Source organism: Clarias gariepinus, chromosome 4, assembly GCF_024256425.1.
Source record: "Clarias gariepinus isolate MV-2021 ecotype Netherlands chromosome 4, CGAR_prim_01v2, whole genome shotgun sequence".
Lineage (NCBI taxonomy): Eukaryota > Metazoa > Chordata > Actinopteri > Siluriformes > Clariidae > Clarias > Clarias gariepinus.
In genome coordinates this window covers 14,690,581-14,711,134 of record NC_071103.1, presented here as the reverse complement: position 1 = coordinate 14,711,134, position 20,554 = coordinate 14,690,581, and the positions used below count along the sequence as shown (strand labels likewise).

General features: G+C 36.6%; 1 protein-coding gene across 1 annotated transcript in view; it reads right to left on the bottom strand.

Moving 5' to 3' along the window:
* deptor (DEP domain containing MTOR-interacting protein) overlaps positions 1 to 20,554 on the bottom strand; it is a 38,164-nt gene that overhangs the window by 4,123 nt on the left and 13,487 nt on the right. Inside the window, exons 6-9 of the mRNA XM_053494897.1 lie at positions 12,947 to 13,129; positions 7,462 to 7,599; positions 1,728 to 1,798; positions 1,151 to 1,255 (exon numbers count right to left, since the gene is read on the bottom strand). Of these exons, the coding sequence (XP_053350872.1) occupies positions 1,151 to 1,255; positions 1,728 to 1,798; positions 7,462 to 7,599; positions 12,947 to 13,129 (497 nt within the window). The remainder of the gene's footprint in view (positions 1 to 1,150; positions 1,256 to 1,727; positions 1,799 to 7,461; positions 7,600 to 12,946; positions 13,130 to 20,554) is intronic.

Sequence of the window (20,554 nt, the reverse complement as noted above, 5' to 3'; positions counted from 1 at the left end):
AGCAAATCTGTTTTTAGATGTCCCAAATTTTTCTTCACGTAAACTAATTATGATAAAAAAAAACTAAGAGTCTATCTTCATTCACTATATTCTTTATTCACTAACATTCAATAACTGCTATATCAACACACACACACACAAATGTGTGCATCAACAGGTTAAGTTAAAGTTAAGGCCATAATTTTCACTTGAGTTGAACAAAATTTTTTTTGACTGGAATGAGGGTTGTGGAATTTGGTGCCAATTACTTACTGTATATTGTGCACCGTCCATGTGCAGAGCAAGATATATAATATAAAAATATAATTGCCAAGGCCAATGGTACTATACGCCCATGCCCATCAATTTTGAGTTAAGACAGAATTGAAAAATTCCAAACTATAGAAAAGCATAATTTCCTCTTTATGATTTAATTCCAAACGAAGAGTATTTTTATGCTAAACTAACTTTCATTAGCTCAGTAACCCAAAGTCAAGTCAGAACCCAGTGACATGATACACAAGACAATTTTAAAGTTCATGTGCAAACCTATAAGAAATAATTCTATGGGACCTTTACCTGTATGTAAGCATCACAATTAAAAGCATTTTTTCCTAATAATGACAATAATAGCTGTAAAATGTAGAAATATAGTTCCCCAAAAAGGTCAGTTGAAAACTCAAATACTGTACAGCAGGACAGCTACGGTTTACTGAGTGGGTGTGTAAATAAAACAGTGCTTTTTCCTCAGAGAATGTGTACTCTTGCAGTCTGCAAATATGCTCTTATGTAATAAATATTCAAAATGGAAGGCTAAAGGGGAAGTCTAAATTTCCATTAGACCTACGTGTGTGCGTGTGCACACACACACACACACACACACACACACACACAAAGAGTGACTGGGGTATCTAAGGAAAGTTGACTAAATCCAGCAAGCTGAGAAAGCCACAGGGTTGTGTGGGTGTTCGAGGTTAAAATAATACAACAATGTGAGTTTAGTTTCTAATAAAATTTTGCGCACTTCTTCTTTTTTTTATCTTTAGGTCTCTTAAAGATAGGTGGTTGTAAGGCCAGTATGTTAGTATTTCATTTCACTTGTAATGTATAACCTTGTTTTCATAAAGCTAGTGCGTTATTAAAAATCTATATCCTCTTAAGTTTACATCACCTTCATCCCTGCTGCAGCAGCTGGTCCACTGGGGTCAACAGCCTGGACGTGGCAGGGTTTATTTCCTCTGACAACGAAACCCCAGCCCACTGCATCACCGACAATCTAAAGACACATTATAAACTGTCTTACTGTATGTTCAACACTCTCACCCAAGGTGATATAAACATGCATAGAAGGCTGAAAGATGGATGAATGAGTGGACAGACAGACAGACAGAGAGAGACACCGGTCAGAGACCAATTCCAAATTCCAGTTCGAATTTACAGTCCATACAAACAGAGCTGGCATTTCTTCATTTGTGACCTTTACATGGTCTTAACGGTAGGGTTCATTAAAAAATATTGTTTTAAATTATTTCATTTCCTTTTTAAAAAAAGCCACGATAGACAGACGGACAGCGAAAAAGCTGTTTATCATACATGATCATCATCAAACACAATCACATTCTGCTCTGGTTCCTTGTCATGCTATAAAAAAAAGATTTTTTTTGTGAATTACATGAAATAAGAAAGGCGTTTAAATCTGGACTGTTTGTGCCTACAGTACTTATTTTATTTTAATATATGTGACTTACAGTGAATGTCTTCTTTACAAACGGACCTCCTGGAGTCTGTAGCTCCTCTGGGCTTACTTGTCTTTTCAGCACTGGAAAAAACACAAAGAGTGAGTGAGAGAATGTGTGTGTGTTTGTGTGTGTGTGTGTGTGTGTGTGTAAGAGAGAGCGAGAGCGAGAGAGAGAGAGAGAGAGACAGAGAGAGAGAGAGAGAGAGATAAGAAGGCTGTAATAGGGTGTGGTGGGTCTGTTCATGGTGATATTAGTTACACACAGCCAATGTACTGTACAGTACATAGCCAACATTTATTTCTTAAGTAAACGTGCAATTACTCATTTAGACATTCACTGATAAATGTTAAAGCATACAGTAGCCGCATAATTTTCATTCAAGTAGAAAAGAATAAAGACTGCAATGTAATGAAAGTATCTACTCTACTGTGTGTAAGTTTACAAAAAAAAAAAAAGATTCACAAAAATGCATAGTAGAACTCATGAGTTATACTGTATGAGAGTACATTAATCACACTTTCACTAAAAAGCATGAAGTAGCTACAGCTAACAGTTTTCGTCCGGTTCTCTTTGCGTTAGTTAGTATAATAATACCACTGCAAAGGTCTCGCTGTTACAACACAACCTGCTTGATAACCACAAAGTGTGTATAGCAGCAGATAAAAGACACTGTGGATTTTAGAACTGTCACTTATTTCAAATGTTAGATTTGTTAAGAGCTCAGATAAACTACTCCACCTTACACAAAGCAACTTGCACACTCTAATATTTCATTGGACTGGATTTAGCTCTGATTAGCGTGTGCATTCACCGTGGCAATGTTGTAGATACCTCATGTAGTAAGAACTTTTGTTTCCATACAGAGTTCCATTAATTTTTGGCGGAGGTCTTGTATTTTTTTGGCCAGGCATCGTACTGCCAGATCCAAGACCATTACTTTACAAATATACAGGATTTGCTCTTTAAAGTGCTCTATTTCGGAAAAAAAAAAAAGTGAAAAAAAAAAAATTCTAATAAAGTAATCAGATCTTTCAGCTCAAGTGCTGACTTATTTGTTAAGGAAAAATATTATGCTAGTAAGACAGTTAAACAGCTTGAACAGTTGCATTTACTGTAACTTTCATGGGTGAAAAATAGTTATATAGAAAACATATAAATTATAAATAAAATAATTCACAAACCAAGCTCATACTTGCTCTAAAGTTATATGTTAAAAAGATCTATTTTAAGGGTTCATCACTTTGGATATTTATGGGTCCTCATTAAAAAGGTTTTTATATGAAACTCTTTCTAATATAGAACCATTCTGTTGTAGGGTCCTGAATAAAGCACACAAAGAAGGGTTTGTATAGTATAACCGTTACGTTTCTTTTTTTTCTCTCTCAAATTGTGGCTTTTGGCTAGTACGGCATATTAATTAAGGAAGTGCTCTTTAAAAAGATGTAATTGATACCATGCTGTTGTACCACAATCCTTATATCAGTTTGTACAGGTACGTATCAGTTTCAGCAGGTCTGACTTGTTGCACAACATACAGGTCTGGAAAAAATATATAAGAAACCGCTGCAAAGTAATCAGTTTGTTGTCCCCCGTATCTGCTGCTTGACCTTGTACTGCCATCTTTGGGAGGATGAAAGCAACCTGCCAGGATTGAATCCTTCTTTTGGCAAAGACAATGATTACTGGCAATTAGCAATGTTTTCGCCATCTAATTCAAAGTTAAATTTAAATTTTATTTGTCACATACACAGTCATACACAGTATGATATAAAGTGAAATGCTTCTACGACTGCTGTTGACCTCAGTATAAAAAAAAGAGAATAAAAAAACTTAAAAATTTACATAATATACAGTAATAATAATAAGAATAAAACTGAGAATAAAATAGAAATATAAAGAATATATAAATATAGAATATATTTTAAAAATATGAAAAAAATATATAGTAAAATGAAATACAATAGAAATGTGATGTAGTGCAGTGTAGAACCGTGTCCAGTTACAGTATTGGCAAGATAATGTGCAAGACAAGTGATTATCACATTAGTGTTTTTATTCTTTTTCCTTATTAACTCTTAAAACAAAATCAGCACAACTATCTATGCTGGAAACAAAACATTGGTCAATGGACGAATTTAAAAACAACTCCTTATATGGAAGTCCTGCATGTGTGTGGCGCAATGGGAGACATCAAACTGTGCATTTTGGGTTTTTGGATATATCATGTAGAAACAAAGTTATTATTTAATGGCATACATTTAAAAGGCATACTTTTTACCCGAATCCGAATATGGAAATATCATCACAAATTATTATTATTATTATTATTATTATTATTAATTAATATTCATATTAATTATGATTATTATTATGTTTAATTACAACTGGACACAACCATTCTTTGACAATTATTTATTTGCTTACGTGACCTATTTTTCATTTTTTCCCAGTCATGTTTATACCATGTCAAAAACAAAGTCATTCTTTATTGCACAATCCTGAACCCTATATATATATATATATATATATATATATATATTTTTTTTTTTTTTTTTTTTTTAATTAATACATAGTAATACAAAATTTACTAAAAATGCTTTTTTATTTACTACTTAAAAAAAGATTTTTAAGTAGTAAATTAAGATTTAATTCAGTACTGAATAAAGAAAAAAATTCAATAGTCTCTTATTTTCTTCAGAGCTGTATGTAGAATAGTTATTATCATAGAGAGTTACAGTCAGCATCCAAACCGGACAGTGCTGTGTTGAAAATGTAGGAAATAAATGTTCATAAGTAAATCCCTAGAATAAGACTGACTCTGTTTTCTTACTCTCCTCATAATGTTGGACTTGAGCCTGAGTTCTGTAAGTGTATAAGTGTATAGCTGTTCTAAAATTGCTCATGTGGTATAAGATCATACGTTTTAAATTCTTGCACTGAAGCATGCTTTTCAAGCAAGTGTTTATTTAGCTCTTATTAATCATGGGTGGAGAGCTGAGGCATGCTGCGATTGGAGGAATAGCAGGGCCAATGACGGATCAGAAAAAATGCGTACGGCTGCCAAACCCGAGGCACACACTCACTCAGATGCTCTCTCTCTTACACACACCACTATTTCATGTCAAAGGGTTATAAGAAGTGTGGTTCGGTGTCTGACCAATCAAAAGCTGCTTTTTTCCTAAACACCAAACACCACAACCTTTCCTCGAAATGCTGAAAAGTAAAGGGCAGTAAAGCAAATTTGTCCCATGGGAACATTGCCTTCCTTCGCTCTTCCTTTCGGGAGACCTAACATGTGGGCAGGAAACAGTATGTAGTGAAAAGATTTTTAGATAAAAGCATAGTCACACTTGTAGTAACCCCTATGCTTTATTCTTGCGTGAAAAGCCATGGAGGCTCATGGTTGAATTTGGTGTGTGTGTGTGTGTGTGTGTGTGTGTGTGTGCGTGTGTGTGTGTGTTAGTGTGAGGAAAGTGTGATAAGGAGATCCAGATTTAACACTGCCCATGTAGATTTCTTGGAGCTGCACCATACACACACACACACACACACACACACACACACACAAACATAAATATAGAGATAAAGAACGGACAGTGTGCACCTATTAAAAAAGCAGAGGGCCATAGCACACTAAAGTTTTCTTCACCAGGAGTCAACTTTGCCTTTAAAAAAAATAATGCAATATCTTTCCAGCTCTAGCACATATTTCCTAACCTACGCAAATGCCACGGCAAACCGTGCAATAATCCAGCGCAAAATCAGCACCAATGTTTAACAAGAGGCCCAGGCTCCAAAGTTTGGCTGCATCTCAGGCAGGAAAGGAAGTTGTTTATGGGGAAAAGCGGCCGATTCCACTTGGGATTTCTGTCAACATTTTCATCACGCAGTTACAATGCAGCAGAACAGAAGGGCAAGTGCTAATATGATTTTTATGTCCTGAAAGCAAACATACTCACAACCTTCTGACCCACCAAGAAAGCTCTGGAGAACCCTGCCTAAGCGAAACAGTTCTGGCTTAAAGACATTTAGGTTGTGAGATTTTAATTCCTAGACAGACTTCACTGATATTAGTTGTATGGTGAGTCAGTGCTGGGAATTCCAGTAATAATCATCCTACTTTCCTTAACAATTGATTGAAATTGTTGATGGTCGCTTGACTCTGTGACATCACCTGCCTTAAATCGAGTACACATTGACTACTACTAAAGAAGGAATTCTGCTTCTTTGTGAACTCTATTATCGAGAGGCACCCAAAAAGTCCATGAATCACATGAATTGACATTTCAGATTTCTTTCATGGTCCACTTTTTTTTTTTTTTTTAATGGCTACGATTTCTCCTGGACTATAATGAACCATGCCAAATTTTGGCAAACTTCCTGATTAAAGTTCTTTGATTTTCCTTAATAATGAGATTGCACCAGTTCAGTGTCAATATCAGGACTAGGGGAAAATCTACTAAATTATTAGCACTGCTGCCTCAAAAAAAAAACATGGTTCAATCCCAAGTTCGAGGTTTTGTCTGTTTTCACATCTTTAACCATGACTGTTTAGGTTTCCTGAGCTCTCCTGTTTTCTATAAAAATGCAGGTAAGTGGACTGGATACACTTATTTTCCCTTATGCATGTGCACAAGGAGCACTGGTACAGTATGATATGACAGCGTGCATTCCTGCCTCCCACTTCCTGTTCACTATGACTGAGACCAGGATAAAAGCTGAAGGTTAAGAAACGTTTAAAGGTCGTACTGTAAATGTGCCAAGCCAAACTATCTGGAACTAACAGTGCTCAGATGAAGGCATGACTACCCTTATTACTTAGCAGCTAGTTTGTATATCATCACCCTGAGTACTGAGACACAGTGGACACGCAATCAAAGCACAGAAATCCAAAGGCAACCGTGAGCTACCTAGCCGGTAATTCCGGTGCAACTTTCACCATGATGGGTGAGAGCTTGCTAAATAGTTGAATGACAGTGATCACACTATGACACACGCTATCTTCTGATCTCTTTCTGTGTGTGTTTTTATTACTCATTTATTCGTGGCTTGCTTGATGTCACTAGCTTAGCATGAAGTCAACTTCTTTGGAACTTGATGATGTATGACAATTGAACATAGATCCCCCAACCAAATCAACCAAGCTTTAACATACAGGTGTAGGATGATGCTAAACCTGAGAAGGACCATTTTTTTTTAAGTGTGTGTTGAATCAACATCAAGGTGCACATACTGTTTACTAATTATAAATTTTCCTGCTCTGCACATCAGACGAGAAGTTTAAGAAACCAGGGCCCAATTCCACGACCGTTGTTCAGTGCAAAAGTGCATTCCAAACCTCAGCACAACTCATATAAAGCTTCTGCAGCCCTAATAATTCACTTACTCATTGTCTATACTACTAACTCCTATGAACAGGGTCGCGGAGGGCATGAACCCTATCCAGGGAGACTTATAGCACAAAGTGGGGTACACCCTACAGTACATGGGGTCCCAATCCATTGCAGGGTACACATACTTACACACTTCAGTTACAATACTCTGCATGTCTTTTGACTGTTAAATTTCACAGGTCAGGTTAATGCATTAAAACCAAGATGTATTGTAATGTACTATGCACCTCAATTTTGATTTAAGACAGACTTGAAAAAATCTGACCGTCCATTCAACCTCTTATCATGATTAATCAACTGTTTAATGAGTGTGAGTATAGTAAAAGATTTTAATGAGGATTTTCCCCTACCAGATTTCGGGTTGCAGAGCACAGGAGGACTGCTGCTCAGAGTGGGACTGGAGCTGTAATAGCCACTGCTGCCACAGCTACTGCTCATGCTGCTTCGCCTCACTGCCGACACCACCTTAATCTCTTTAGTTGGGCTTACTAGAGTCATAGAGAGAATGAGAAAATGAGGGAGACTGATCAAGAAAGAGGGAAACACTTAACCTCATAGACAACAAGCACACCTACCAAAATCACACGCACAGAAACAACATGATTACGCAGTACATCCTGGAAATATGCGTTTATGTTTCCAAACAGGAAGGATTAGCACACATACATGCATACAAACATATACATGTATGTATGTAAATGTACTACTGTGTGTATAAGAGAGAGAGAGAGAGAGAGAGAGAGAGAGAGAGAGATAAAGAGGAAAAGAGAAAACATGAACAAGCTTGGGAACCAGCACAAGTATCCCAAAACATCTGTTTCACTTCTTCTCCTTCTGGCATACACTATTACATGTGTAATGCACCAATACACCCACACATCCACATATCATATATGTTCAGTGCTCTCCTACAGTGTAGGAGAAAGTCTTTATCTAATCATTTAATGACAAGGAGTGTTTTAGTATCTCTATTAAGTTTTTTTCTAGGCTACACTTTACAGCTTGAAACAGCAAAGCAGCACTTGAAAACACACACACACACACACACACACACACACACGAAATGAAGCCAAAGGTCATAATCCAGCAGCTAAAAAAAGAGGAAGAGCAGGGGCTCCCTCTCACCACACACTGATCTCATTTCCTCCGCCATAAAATACATGTCGCAGAACCCCTTCCTTGGCCCCTACAGCACCCTTCGCACAACAGTCAAGAAATGGCTTTTATCACAATTATACATTATCGCTCTCTGCCCTCTCAGAGGGCTTTTAAACCTCTGTGTGACTCTGAGTCAGTAGCTATCACTAGGAGTTATTGCAGACTGTAAATCTGTCCTTCCTGGCTAAGTGTATAACATAAGAGAATGTTAAACAGTAGGTGGTGGGTTTCACGTGTATAAGAGATGAAGTGTTGGTACTAGTGCTAAGTTAGGAAAATAACTTTTCAGCCACACTCAAAGCGTACTGCAAAGCCAAATCCATAATTGTTAATCAAGATGGATTTTAAGTCACCTCAATAAAATTCTAACTCAGGGCTATAAAAATGAGAGCTGGTACTAATGGTACAGTAAAACAAGTCTATAAGATTCTTCCCCATACTGTGTATGTGTCTATAGGTGTATATGTGCAAGGTTTTTCTTTATGATGAGGGAAACTTAAACGTGTCACTTCAACCTTTTTTGTGTGCACAGTAAATAGGTTCACTTTTAGCACACTATAGGTCCTTATAGCCCGAGCCACTGAAACGATTTTTAAGTCTCTTTATGTCATGTTTGTTTGTTAACATTAGATACGGTTTGCAAAAAGCAATTACGGTAAACAGATCAAACAGCGTCTAATAGCGCGCTTGTGAATTCAGTGTGTCTGTACATGCCTGTGCTTGTCAGAATCAGCATAATAAGGTTGAAATAAAGAAAGACAGCCCCACAAAGTTTTTTTGGGGAATACAGGAACTTTCAGTTAAGCTGATTGAATGGTTACCAGTCTCATTGTTTCAAGTTTATTTTTCTTGAACACGGACAGTGTGCTGTAAATGTGAAGTATGTGGAAGACTGATATTCTTCTTGTAGTCTTTTGACTGGCTATTGAACAGCATCATGTTGCGTATTACACTGCAATGTAGCCCAAATCGTAGGATTAGGCATTACTCGTCTACTTACTACTATTACTATGTTATTACTATGTTAAACTATGATATTGAGGGTGTTCAAGTCAAACCGGGACTTTAGATTGTGCAGAATAACCAAACACAGTTAAGAGAGAAAAACTACCTTTATTTCTCTATATAAGCCCCTGCTATACTAATGCACTTATCACAGTGTTTCTCTAGTGCTTGGATACCATCAAGGAAAAAAGTTTTCTCTCCATTTTTCTACTCCATGTTAAAATATAAGGGGTGTTCAAGTCAAACCGGGACTTTGATTGCACAGAATATATGTAGAACACAGTTATGCGAGTTGATTTCTCTATATCAGGGGATCTCAAACTTAATATTCAAAGGACTGCATGCGTTTTCTATTCAAGGTCAAAGATCCAGACAATTGGTGATAAGGAAATAAATAGCTTATAACTGACAAGCAGCATTTAAGGATGTTTGAAACAAAATGCAATAAACTTATTACTCAGTAATCAGACGCTTAAAAAAAGGCAACTCTTACTTTAAAGCAGCACACACTCGAGTGTCAAAGTTTTAAAACATACAGGGGCCCAAAAAATGTATCCACACTTCAACATGAAAAATATATGCACAAAAAATAAAACTGACTCGATAGAATCAAGGATGGTGCGATAATACTACACATTGCTGCCATAATTCACTCACTCACTCATCTTCTATGCCGTTTGATCCTGTATTTAGGGTCACAAGGCCTGGAGCCTATCCCAGGAGACTTAGGGCACAAGGCAGGGTACACCCTGGACACACACCCATTCACACACCCATTCACACACTACGCCCCTAATTTAGTGACGCCAGTTAACCTAACCTACATGTCTTTGGACTGTGGAAAGAAAATGCCTCCATAATTCGATTGATCATAAAAAATATTCCACTAAACAACAACTGTTGAATTATGCATCATTTTTTAAACCCCACTGTATGTCTACTGTATATTAATGCAAAAGAAATGGCACTGTTTGCCTGTAAATCGTGGCCTGTGAACCTGAGCAGCTCCAGCTTTTAATCTTAAAAAATGTTTGCAGGTGCAAAGTGTAGTAGAAGAATCTTGTATAAGTGATTTTAATGCCTAAAGAAACTAAACAAGAGAATTTTACTAGCTGATCCAGGCAGACAGAACAAGTGATTGGTTGGGTCTTTTCAAGCGATGTGTTTAATTATATTATTATTCGATGTTATAGCAAAACGCGACATGTAAACGGTTATTCGGATAGTCTCCACACAGTACACGGCATCCTGGTCTAAGTAATTGTAGTCTGTATTTAATTAGCACAAAAGGGTGTGTGGTCGCTAGGCGGAGACACTGACCTTTATCTTCCCCTCACACCGCACAGGGGACGCGATGTACTCTGTACTGTACTGTACTGTACACTCACTAACTGCCGCTTTGTCCGCACCTGAAATCCTGTTAACCCCTTAGACAGTTAATTTACTGTAGACGGGGCACCTGTGGATGAACCCTTAACCTCACTGACGCGCTGATCTCTGTGACGTGACACCCCGTACGCGCGCCGCCTGGAATCGTTGCCATGACGACGCCGCCGAAGGGCTGCCTGTAGAAGTGTATTTGTTTTCATGTCTGAATATAAACTGATTAAACATTAAAAGGAAAGACACTGTAATATCAGAACGATTTAAAAAGTAAAAGTTACATGTTCGCATGTCGCGTCTAAAAACGCGAAATTTTATTATGTTATTTAACTGAGAAATGTCACTGTCTGCCTTCAATCAGTACAAAATGATGTGAGTCACTGATCTTAATCTTTCCTCAGACCGCCCAGGGGACGTGATGTACTGTACACTTGTACAGTATGGACGGGCACCTGTTGATGAACCCTTGACCTCTGTGACGAGCTAAACTCCCCCGCTTGATTCTCGTAACACCTAACATCGTTGCCATGACAACGACGCCAACGATGAAAACGATTATCTTGGAGCATGATCGCGTTGTAACGATCTACAAAAAGTACAGCGTGCCCCAAAGTTTTAAGACAACTTATCCCATGAGTTATAGTCTCCGTGATATTCTGTCATGTATTATAGTTCTACCTGATTTCACTATTTAGTTTAAGCCTATCTGCCTGAATTAGGTGAGAACTATGATACATGATCTGTACATGACCTTCTGTAACAATCAAGCCAGCATGGATCGAGCGAGTGACACCAGAATACTGCAGAGATCTTTGGACTCTATGCCCAATCAGATCCAGTAGGTCTGGATCCAGAATAAAATACTTCATATTTAATCTTGGTTGTTATAAAGCAATAATTTTTTTGTTTTATAAAAAATAACAAATTATTCTTATCTTGTTTGTCATTATCTGAAAAATGTAAGATTGTCATTAAAATAATGAATTTCACTATTGTCTCAATACTTTTGGCCACCACTGTAGGAAACACACATATGACACTGAATTATTGCATTCCTAATATGAGGTGTGTGTTGGGACTTTAAACAGCCTTGTTATAGACCAATTCATTGTATTGATTTTGAAGTATCTTAATGCCATATTTGTTTGCTAATGTGTGAACTGCACTTAAGCCATTAGATTCGGTTTTCAGAAAGCATGTACGGTAAACAGACACCCCCTGAGTAACGTAGAGGGTTGGAAATCCAAGTCAAGTAAAGAGCTCTTGTGGATCCAGTGTGTGTGTGTGTTTGTGTGTGTGTGTGTGTGTGTGTGTACATGTCTGTGCTTGTCAGAAAATAAGCTTGTTCTAAAGTAGGCTTCATCTACAGTAAAGTTCCACTATAATATAATTCACTATAGCTCAAACCATAGGTTTAGGCATTACTCTGCATTCTGGTAATAAGTCAACTTAACGACATCATCAGTAATGTTTAGGGTAAGGATTGACCATCCTTCCATTACTATACTCCATGTGAGGGGTGTTCAAATTAAACCGAGACTTTTGATTATGCAGAATAACAGAACACAATTATGAGAGTAAAGACTACCTTTATTTCTCTATATAACCCCCTGCTACACTAATGCACTTATCCCAGTGTGTAGCTAGTGGTTGGATACCTACAAGGTAGAAGGTTTTCTTAGTACGCCAGAGCCCTGACTGGATTGCATGCTTTATCTCTGAAACGCTGGGACAGCAGCAACTCCTTTAATAGCCCAAACACTTGGAAATGGCTTGGAGTGAGGGCAGGACTATATGAGGCATGTGACAATAACTAACAGCCAAATTCCTGTATTGTGCAAGTAATGTTTGTGAATGATTGTGTGCACAGTTACCGCAGCCACATGCATCTTTTCTGTAAGTTGCCAACAAATTATCTGTCAATTGTCATGGATCAGGCGTTCGACTCTCTAAAATAACTAACACATAAATGACTGCAGTGGGCTCCGGGTCACCTTGGCCATTATTAATGGCTCTAAAGCCTGTGTGTGTAAGCCATATGTGTGTGTTGTTCAAATGTTACACTATGGCTAAGAGTCTGATTCACTGCACTGTATGTGAAGTCTTCTGTAAATCTGTAAAAAAAAAAAAAATCATTTCTCCTGGACAAAGAGTTATGTTACTGTTCAGATTACTGAACTAACCATTAGAAGGAGTGTGATATTATTCCAGCTGTGCTACTACCACTCTGCTCTTTAAGATTGTGAAGCTGTCCATTATTCTCCCATCAACCCACATTATCACACTAACCAGAGAGAAAGCTGTTGCTGCTGATGTCCATGTTCTGTTTGCGCAGGCAGAAAGGGCTGTCGTGGCTCTCTGGAATCATACGAGTTCGCTCGTTCAGTAGCTCCATCAGTCGCCGCCGCCGTCGGAAATTCATCCGGAACTGAAAGAGGAGGTCACCATCCCCAAAGTGGTGCTGGTTGGTTACTAGGATGAGATTAGTATGAGTGTAAGGTCAGTAAAACAAAAGGACAGCCAAATACCAATACAGTAATTATTCGCATTAACCTCAAAATGGCTTGGTTCTATTATCCACATAATCTAAGCTTTTAGTGCTTCACATTCTTGGGGCTGCAAATCAATGCATTCCTTTTGCCATATCTTTTTGTAGAGATCTGAATGTGGGCATTTTAAAAATAGAATAAGGGTGATCGATGAATCAGAAGATCAGGGCAGCATTAATGTGTGTGTGTGTGTGTGTGTATGTATGTGTGTGTGCATGCCGAGGGTTGCAGGCATTAGAAAAATGCAGCCAAGATAGTGTGTCGCCTTTTACCATTTCATTAGGACAAAGCCTGCTTTTCTTACTCAGGCCAGTTGTCCTCTACCCACTCGCCTCACACCACATCAAAACAGCAGCAGATAGCTGCAAGAATCACATGGTTCTTTTGCCCGTCTCCCAACTTGCTAGAAAAGCCTTAAAGCGTATGAACCGTTTTCATGTGACTGTGGCCTCTCATTGTCATGCTTATTAGTGGCTCAACAACTGCACAGCAGCACAACAGGGCTGCGGCTGGTACGACTGCATTTACAGCCAACAGATTTACAGTTAGATTGCTGTGCTGTCTATATTGAGAGTTGTTGCGCAACCACAGGAACAGTTTTTGGAATGAGGTCACAAACACCAGCATTAAAGCTACAGTGCCTAAGATTTTGAAACTTCACCAAGGTAGTTTGGAAGACTCAAATCTCACTAAGGACAAATCATAACTGGTTGCAGCGGGAGGAATAATAGCACAGTGGTGTGCAAGTGTGATTTGATAGCAATGTACATTTATAAGATCTTATCTTGAGCTTAGTGTTTTTAAATAATTGTAGTGTTAGTAAGGCATACAGAGATAAAAAAAAGATAAAAAAAGATGAAAATTTTGACACACAATTCAGTTACAAAATATGGTGCGGGTAAATAAGAAAACCTCAGCCATCCCAGCCAAAGGTGTATCTTTCCTCAAACAAAGCAGATCTGGACGCCAACAGTGTCAAATGGGATTCCTCTGCCGCACAAAGGTCTAGTTCTTGTTTTTACTAATCTAGATGTCTCAAATACACTTAAAATAAACTTCAGTTTCTTTGGATCAATGCTAAAATGTATTGGAACCAAAGAGGAAATACTTGTCATTAAGCCCATAATTGGTTATTGTCGCAAGAGCTAAAAAATAAATAAACTAGTAAATGTTGCATCATAGGGCAGTGGAATAATCAGGATTTAAAATGATAAGGCGATTGTTCTATTACTTGTGTAACATCTGTACTCACCTCCTAATTAATACTTTTAACTGTAATTATCATTAAATAATTAGGTCAAATTTTAATATCTTTTGTGCAGTTACTCTATTAACTTCAATAAATATGTACACATATGTACACATTTGTACATAAACAATTGCACCAAATATCTATTTTGTGTTTCATATGTAATTTCAGTCATTAAAAAATACATTTTGTTTCTGTCCCTATGTTCTGGTCAACTCTGTTACCTCTGGTATAAAACGGCATAAAATTTTTAAAAGTATTCATAGAAAAAACATATCCAACCAAATAATATCACTTCCTCTGGCAGAAAACTCTGAAAGGCATTGAGATATGTCATTATTCGTCTCTCACTAATTTGTACAAAATGTTTAGGAAACAAATAATAAAAATTAATAATATAATGGAAAGCCATAAAGTTCTGTTTTTAATCATGCCATGTGGTTTGAGGTTAGCATCTTGAGCTAAAGCACAAAATAGTGGAAAATGTCAACTCTGATATTGTCAACTCTGTTAAAGGTTTAAAATGTCTAATAATAACAGAGTTGACAGTGTTTAACAGAGTCAAATATTCCCTAATCACATTTACACATATTGCATCACTTTATCTTGTTCATGGATTCTGGGTAAATTTACTGTAAATTATATATTTTTTGTATATCATTAAAAAGATGAAAAAATGATAGGTAAATGAAGAGAAAGAAAGACAGAGAGAGATGGCACAAAAGAAAAAAAAATGCAGGGCATTTTGTCTTTGGACAGTGGTGTATTATTAAATGTTATGTTGAAATTTATTTTGAGACCATTGTTGAGATTGAAGAGACACATACAAGGTGACATGCATGCAAAAAGTTTGGAGAAATCGCTTCTTTTGGCCAAACCATAAGGATAGTTTGTGCTATCTCTTTGATGATGTCCTCAGAATCATCCCTCAACCGATATTAGTGATGGCACATCATGTAGAAATAAACCAAGATATATGGACAGAAATTACCAATAACTGATTTGCATGACCAGGGTGTGAGGGAGCAGCTATTGCATTTTATGGTTCCGATCAGTAATGTATAAGATACATGCAGGTAATTTTTAACCTCATAAAAGAGCTGTAATTCACATGTATTTTTTAGGATTAAACAGTTGTTTTACATTTAAAATGGTGTAATTAGTTTTAAAGGCTAGCAAAAAACTATAGTTTCTGGGGTTTTTTTCTGTTTTTTTGAGAAAATGCGCACCAACGTGGCAACTTTTCAATGAAATGTGTTCATATTTTTACTCCTAAACAAAAAGTTTATATCTTACTAGTCTTAAAGTTATTTTAATAGATGAAGATGAACAGATTATCTTTTAGGGTAGACTGGGTTTTAAATTGTATCACATTTGTTAACTGTATATATTTGATCATTTTTGTCTACAACAGAGTTGACAGCTTTTTCTGTTAGTACATTGATTTTTTTTAGTTTAAGATCAGCAAATATAGAAAATATAGCAAATATAGAAAATGGTAAATTTGTCCTATTTAAAAAAAACTATTTGTCTAGTTGAAATGTACCCGCACTTCTGGAATTAGTCATATATCCACACTTGCATCCGCCCTCAACCCCAAATCCTGACACTATACACAACCGTATCTACAGTAAACATATGTAGGGTAAACAGGTAACAGGTATGGCTCGGAGAACATAAACATCTTATGAAAAATAAAATTGACATCAAAACACGGGTCAGTTTGAACTAATCCAAAACAGACATGCAATCAGAACATCCTTCCATCTAAAATCCTGAAGCTACAGTATAAAGGTCTGTTCAACTCTTCTATTAAAGCTGGTCCTCCTCCATCTGAGCAAGCAAGATGTTTTCTTGATGTTTTTTTATATGTGCTACAATTTATACTTTATGCAAGTGATATGTCTGGTGCAAAAAGAAAAGGTGAAAACTGCATCAAGCAGAAACCATTAGGATTACTGGATTTGTGTTAAAGACAGCCCAATACCATATTTAAGCCTGAAAGGATAGTGCTGAACTGTGAACTTCGCAGAAGACAAAAAGGCTTTACTTTGCTAAGAAGCATAAAGTTTGGTCTTTGGGGCAAATGGATAAAGGTAATTTGGCCTGACCAGCCCAGATTGGCTTTTTCCCAGAGTGATAGGTCCATCATGCATATTGCCCAATGTGTAAGTCTCTGAAGGCAGTGTTCTGGGCAATGATCTGGGGTGGCTTCTGTTGGTCAGATCTAAGCTCAGCAACGTTAAGTTGCAATAAAATAAAGTCAGTTGACTACTTAAATGTACCAAATGACCACATTATCACATTTTTACTTTCCTGATGGCATAGGCATATTCCAGAAGCCAAACTGTGAAAAAGTCATTTCCATACATGAACTGGAATTACCACCACCAAGTTTTATTAGTTTGGAAATCATGTGACACCATGCAACCTTTTAGAGATATATGTACAATGTCCTCCTAGTATCACTCACTCACTCACTCATCATCTATACCACTACATCCTGTATTTAGGGTCACGTGGACCTGGAGCCTGTCCCAGGAGACTTAGGGCAGGGTGCTAATCCATCACACACACACTCATTTACACACTACGGGCATTTTGGGAACGCCAATTAACCTAATCTGCAGGTCTTTGGAAACTGAAGGTCACGGACGAAACCAACCAAGCATGGAAAGAACATGCAAACTCTATACACACAGAGGTGGGAATTGAACCCGGCCAGGACTCGGACCCAGACCCTGGAGGTACAGTACAAGGCGTCAGTGCTTACCATTATGCCACCGTGCCGCCTACCTACTATACAATATCTTCTAATTATGGTTTAATATGTTCAAGAGTTAAACATAAAATCTCAAAGTTATCCGATATATAAGCTTCGGTATCATAAGTCATGAGAGGAATTATCCGGTTACACATACAGTAATATCCTGGTCTCCATGGTATGTATTACAATATATTTACAATACAATATATTTGTATCATCATTCACAAGAAAAATAGCTACTTTAATGTTTATGTTTGTTTGTTTATTTGTAATTTATTTAGTAATTATTTAATTCTTATTGTTTAGCCTTTGTTACAATTCCAATGGATTTCCTGCAGCTGTAGTAGATTATGTGTGGCTTCATATCATATAATATAAAAAAAAACTAGACTGTCATTCATATAGTGATTGGGGGCAATCAAAATGTGACCATCTACAAATCTACATGTGTTGATTCCTGGATTGAAGACATACATCTACTGTATGTGGACGATTCATTATTTTAGGTTCGGCATTCATTATCTACCCTGTTACAAAACCTGAAATATTATATTTATATCATGATTTGATAGACTGTGCTGAAGAAGAAAATAAACCATGAGAAAATATCCCAGTTGTTTTAGAGAAACAGAATACCCCCAATATGTATTAGATATAAAATATATTTTAACCACAGAGCATATTTTTAGGATCATACTATGATCTTGTACAAAGCACAGAGTGAAAGAGTGCAGCTTAAATAGTTAAATTAAAATGACTGATATGGACATTCCACTAGTCCTCCAAACCCATTTTCCTTTGTAATATATATATTTATATTTATATATATATATATATATATATATATATATATTTCTGTATGAGATTAGACTTAGTGAATCTGTTCTGTAATCATTAACAAAACAGGGAGTGGCTGTCAAAAAAGTGTAGCCGAATAATATCTTCTGTAAACAGCTAAACCGAGGCTAAAAGCACATTCTGTTACACATGATATAATATTTGTATGGTACAGTCATTGTTTATACAGACATCCCTTACCACAAATATTCTATTTATAACGCCTACTGCACCTTCTATACATAAGTCACCCACACCCCTGTAATTATAACTGCATTTCTGGAAACTGAATTTGTACATACTGTATACTTTTCCCAATGACAATAAATTTGAATCGAATCTAATCTAATCTAATAATATGATAATGAATCATTTTAGGTTTTTTGATTGATCACCTAATTGCTAATGGGGTTTGAGCCAAATAAGACTTTTGTGGCCTGCACACTGCAGAGAAATAAAAATGAAAACCAGTAATTATCTTTACTTCTTACAAAACATTTTTATGAATATAAAAGCATGAGCTTGATTGACACACAGGATTTCACCAGGAAGTGCTCCAGGGGTATGTCCATCTGCAAGAGATCATTACTGAGTACCTTAATCTGATATGTCATAGCAAAAAAAAAAAAAAAATCAGCTTACATCCATTTACAGTAACTGCTTATTACTGAAGTATAGGGAAGTATGGCTCCTATACATCTGAGCCAAAATGGAGAAGTCAAAAAAAAAGAAGTCATGTTAAAATGATCAAAACATCACATTTCCCTTTCTGATAGAGAGATGTATAGATATCTTCTGCCAGATATTATTTACCGTCTTCAGAGTTTTTAAAATAAATAAAATCTCAATACGCCTGCTGTGAGACTATGAGAGTAAAATGCATGCAATTTCAGCTTTAGTTAAAAGCCCTTTTTTCATTTATGGTTCTGAATGAACCATGTAGGAATCCCAGTCTTTTTTAGTACTTATAAATGCCTCGGTTTGTCTTCACATGCACAAGTGAGCAAAATAGGCTAAATGAATAAAGCTGGGTTGTTGTGTTGTTGTTTTTTTCTTGAAAAAAAAAACACTATGTGCCTTAGAAATGTACTTTTGAGGTCATGAGACAGTGCTCTTGCTCAAAGACTAAACTATCAGTATACTGTATAAACCATGGAAAACATATTTTTTCCATCAGTTTGAAAATCACGATTTCTGTTTGCAGTTTTTTCCCTTTTTCCATCAGAACACAGATGTTGGTGAAGCATGGTGATATTAATGATGACATAACCTTAGACTAAATTAAGTCAAAAAGATATTACATCTCATACTTTATGACTATATCTGACCTTTAGTTAAAAGTCAAAAGCATACAGCCATCAGTTTTGATTCACCCAGCATTCAGTTTAGTAGTTTCAGATATATGTTTTTGTTTGTTAAGCCACATAGTGACTAATTCAAGCATCATCTAATTTAAGACATGAACCAGTAGGAAACAGTTACAGATGATGACAGATGATCAGGATTAAAATACTGGTGATACTGAATGCTGAGTAGTTGGAACAGACGAGTGGGAAAAATTGTTCCCATTGCTCCACATCATTTCATTTAATGTAAAGAATTGAGGAGTGGTGCATGACTTTTGAACAATACTGAACATTCATCCAGCCTAACACAGAGCTTCTCAAAGATCGGACTCCAGTCTGGGTCTGAACTGCACGGCAAGTCAATTCAGACCCATCCCAAAACTCAAATTAGCAATGTAATCATACAGTGTAATAACGTATAATAATGTTTCCTACCTTGAAATAAAAAAATGCTATGTTCATCAAGAAACTGTCTAATTTAAGTTTAGATTAAAATCAAATTCAAACCTTTAATATTAAGTTAGGGAACCTCTGATCTACTGTAGCAGCCTGTTTTAAATGGGTTTTGATGTACTTGTGTTCAAAATGATACCATTATCAAGACAGATAAATTTCCAGTTTAACCACATCACAAAAATGGGTTTGCATGAGAACACACAGGAACAATTTGACAAAAATTAGAATAGATTAGTTTAGTTTAAAACGTTTGGCAATTTTTTGTTATATCAGTGTGAATTTTGTACGATCCACTACAATAAACACTATAAATTCACCTCCCACAGTTAAGTCCCAATAGATAAATCACCCTGCAATGTAAATGTACAATTTAGTATCAATATTTACTCCTTCTCGAACAGTTTAAATTTTACCTAAGGTGCTGTTCATACAGTTCTGGCATTGTACAGAACGACCACATGCACCTCCCTGATACTATAATAGAGTTTATACAATTCTAAGTGGAGGTCAGGACTTAGCGAATGTGACCACAATAGCTTCCTGGAGCAAAGTGTATATCTCACGTCTCTTGTACAGAAGGCAATGGCATGTGAGTGTTGTAGTGTCATATGTCTGTTTAATATTCTTTTAAACATATTGTCACGAAAAAAGGGCATCGTGGATCCTAAATGCAATCAAAGCAGTGCTAGTTGC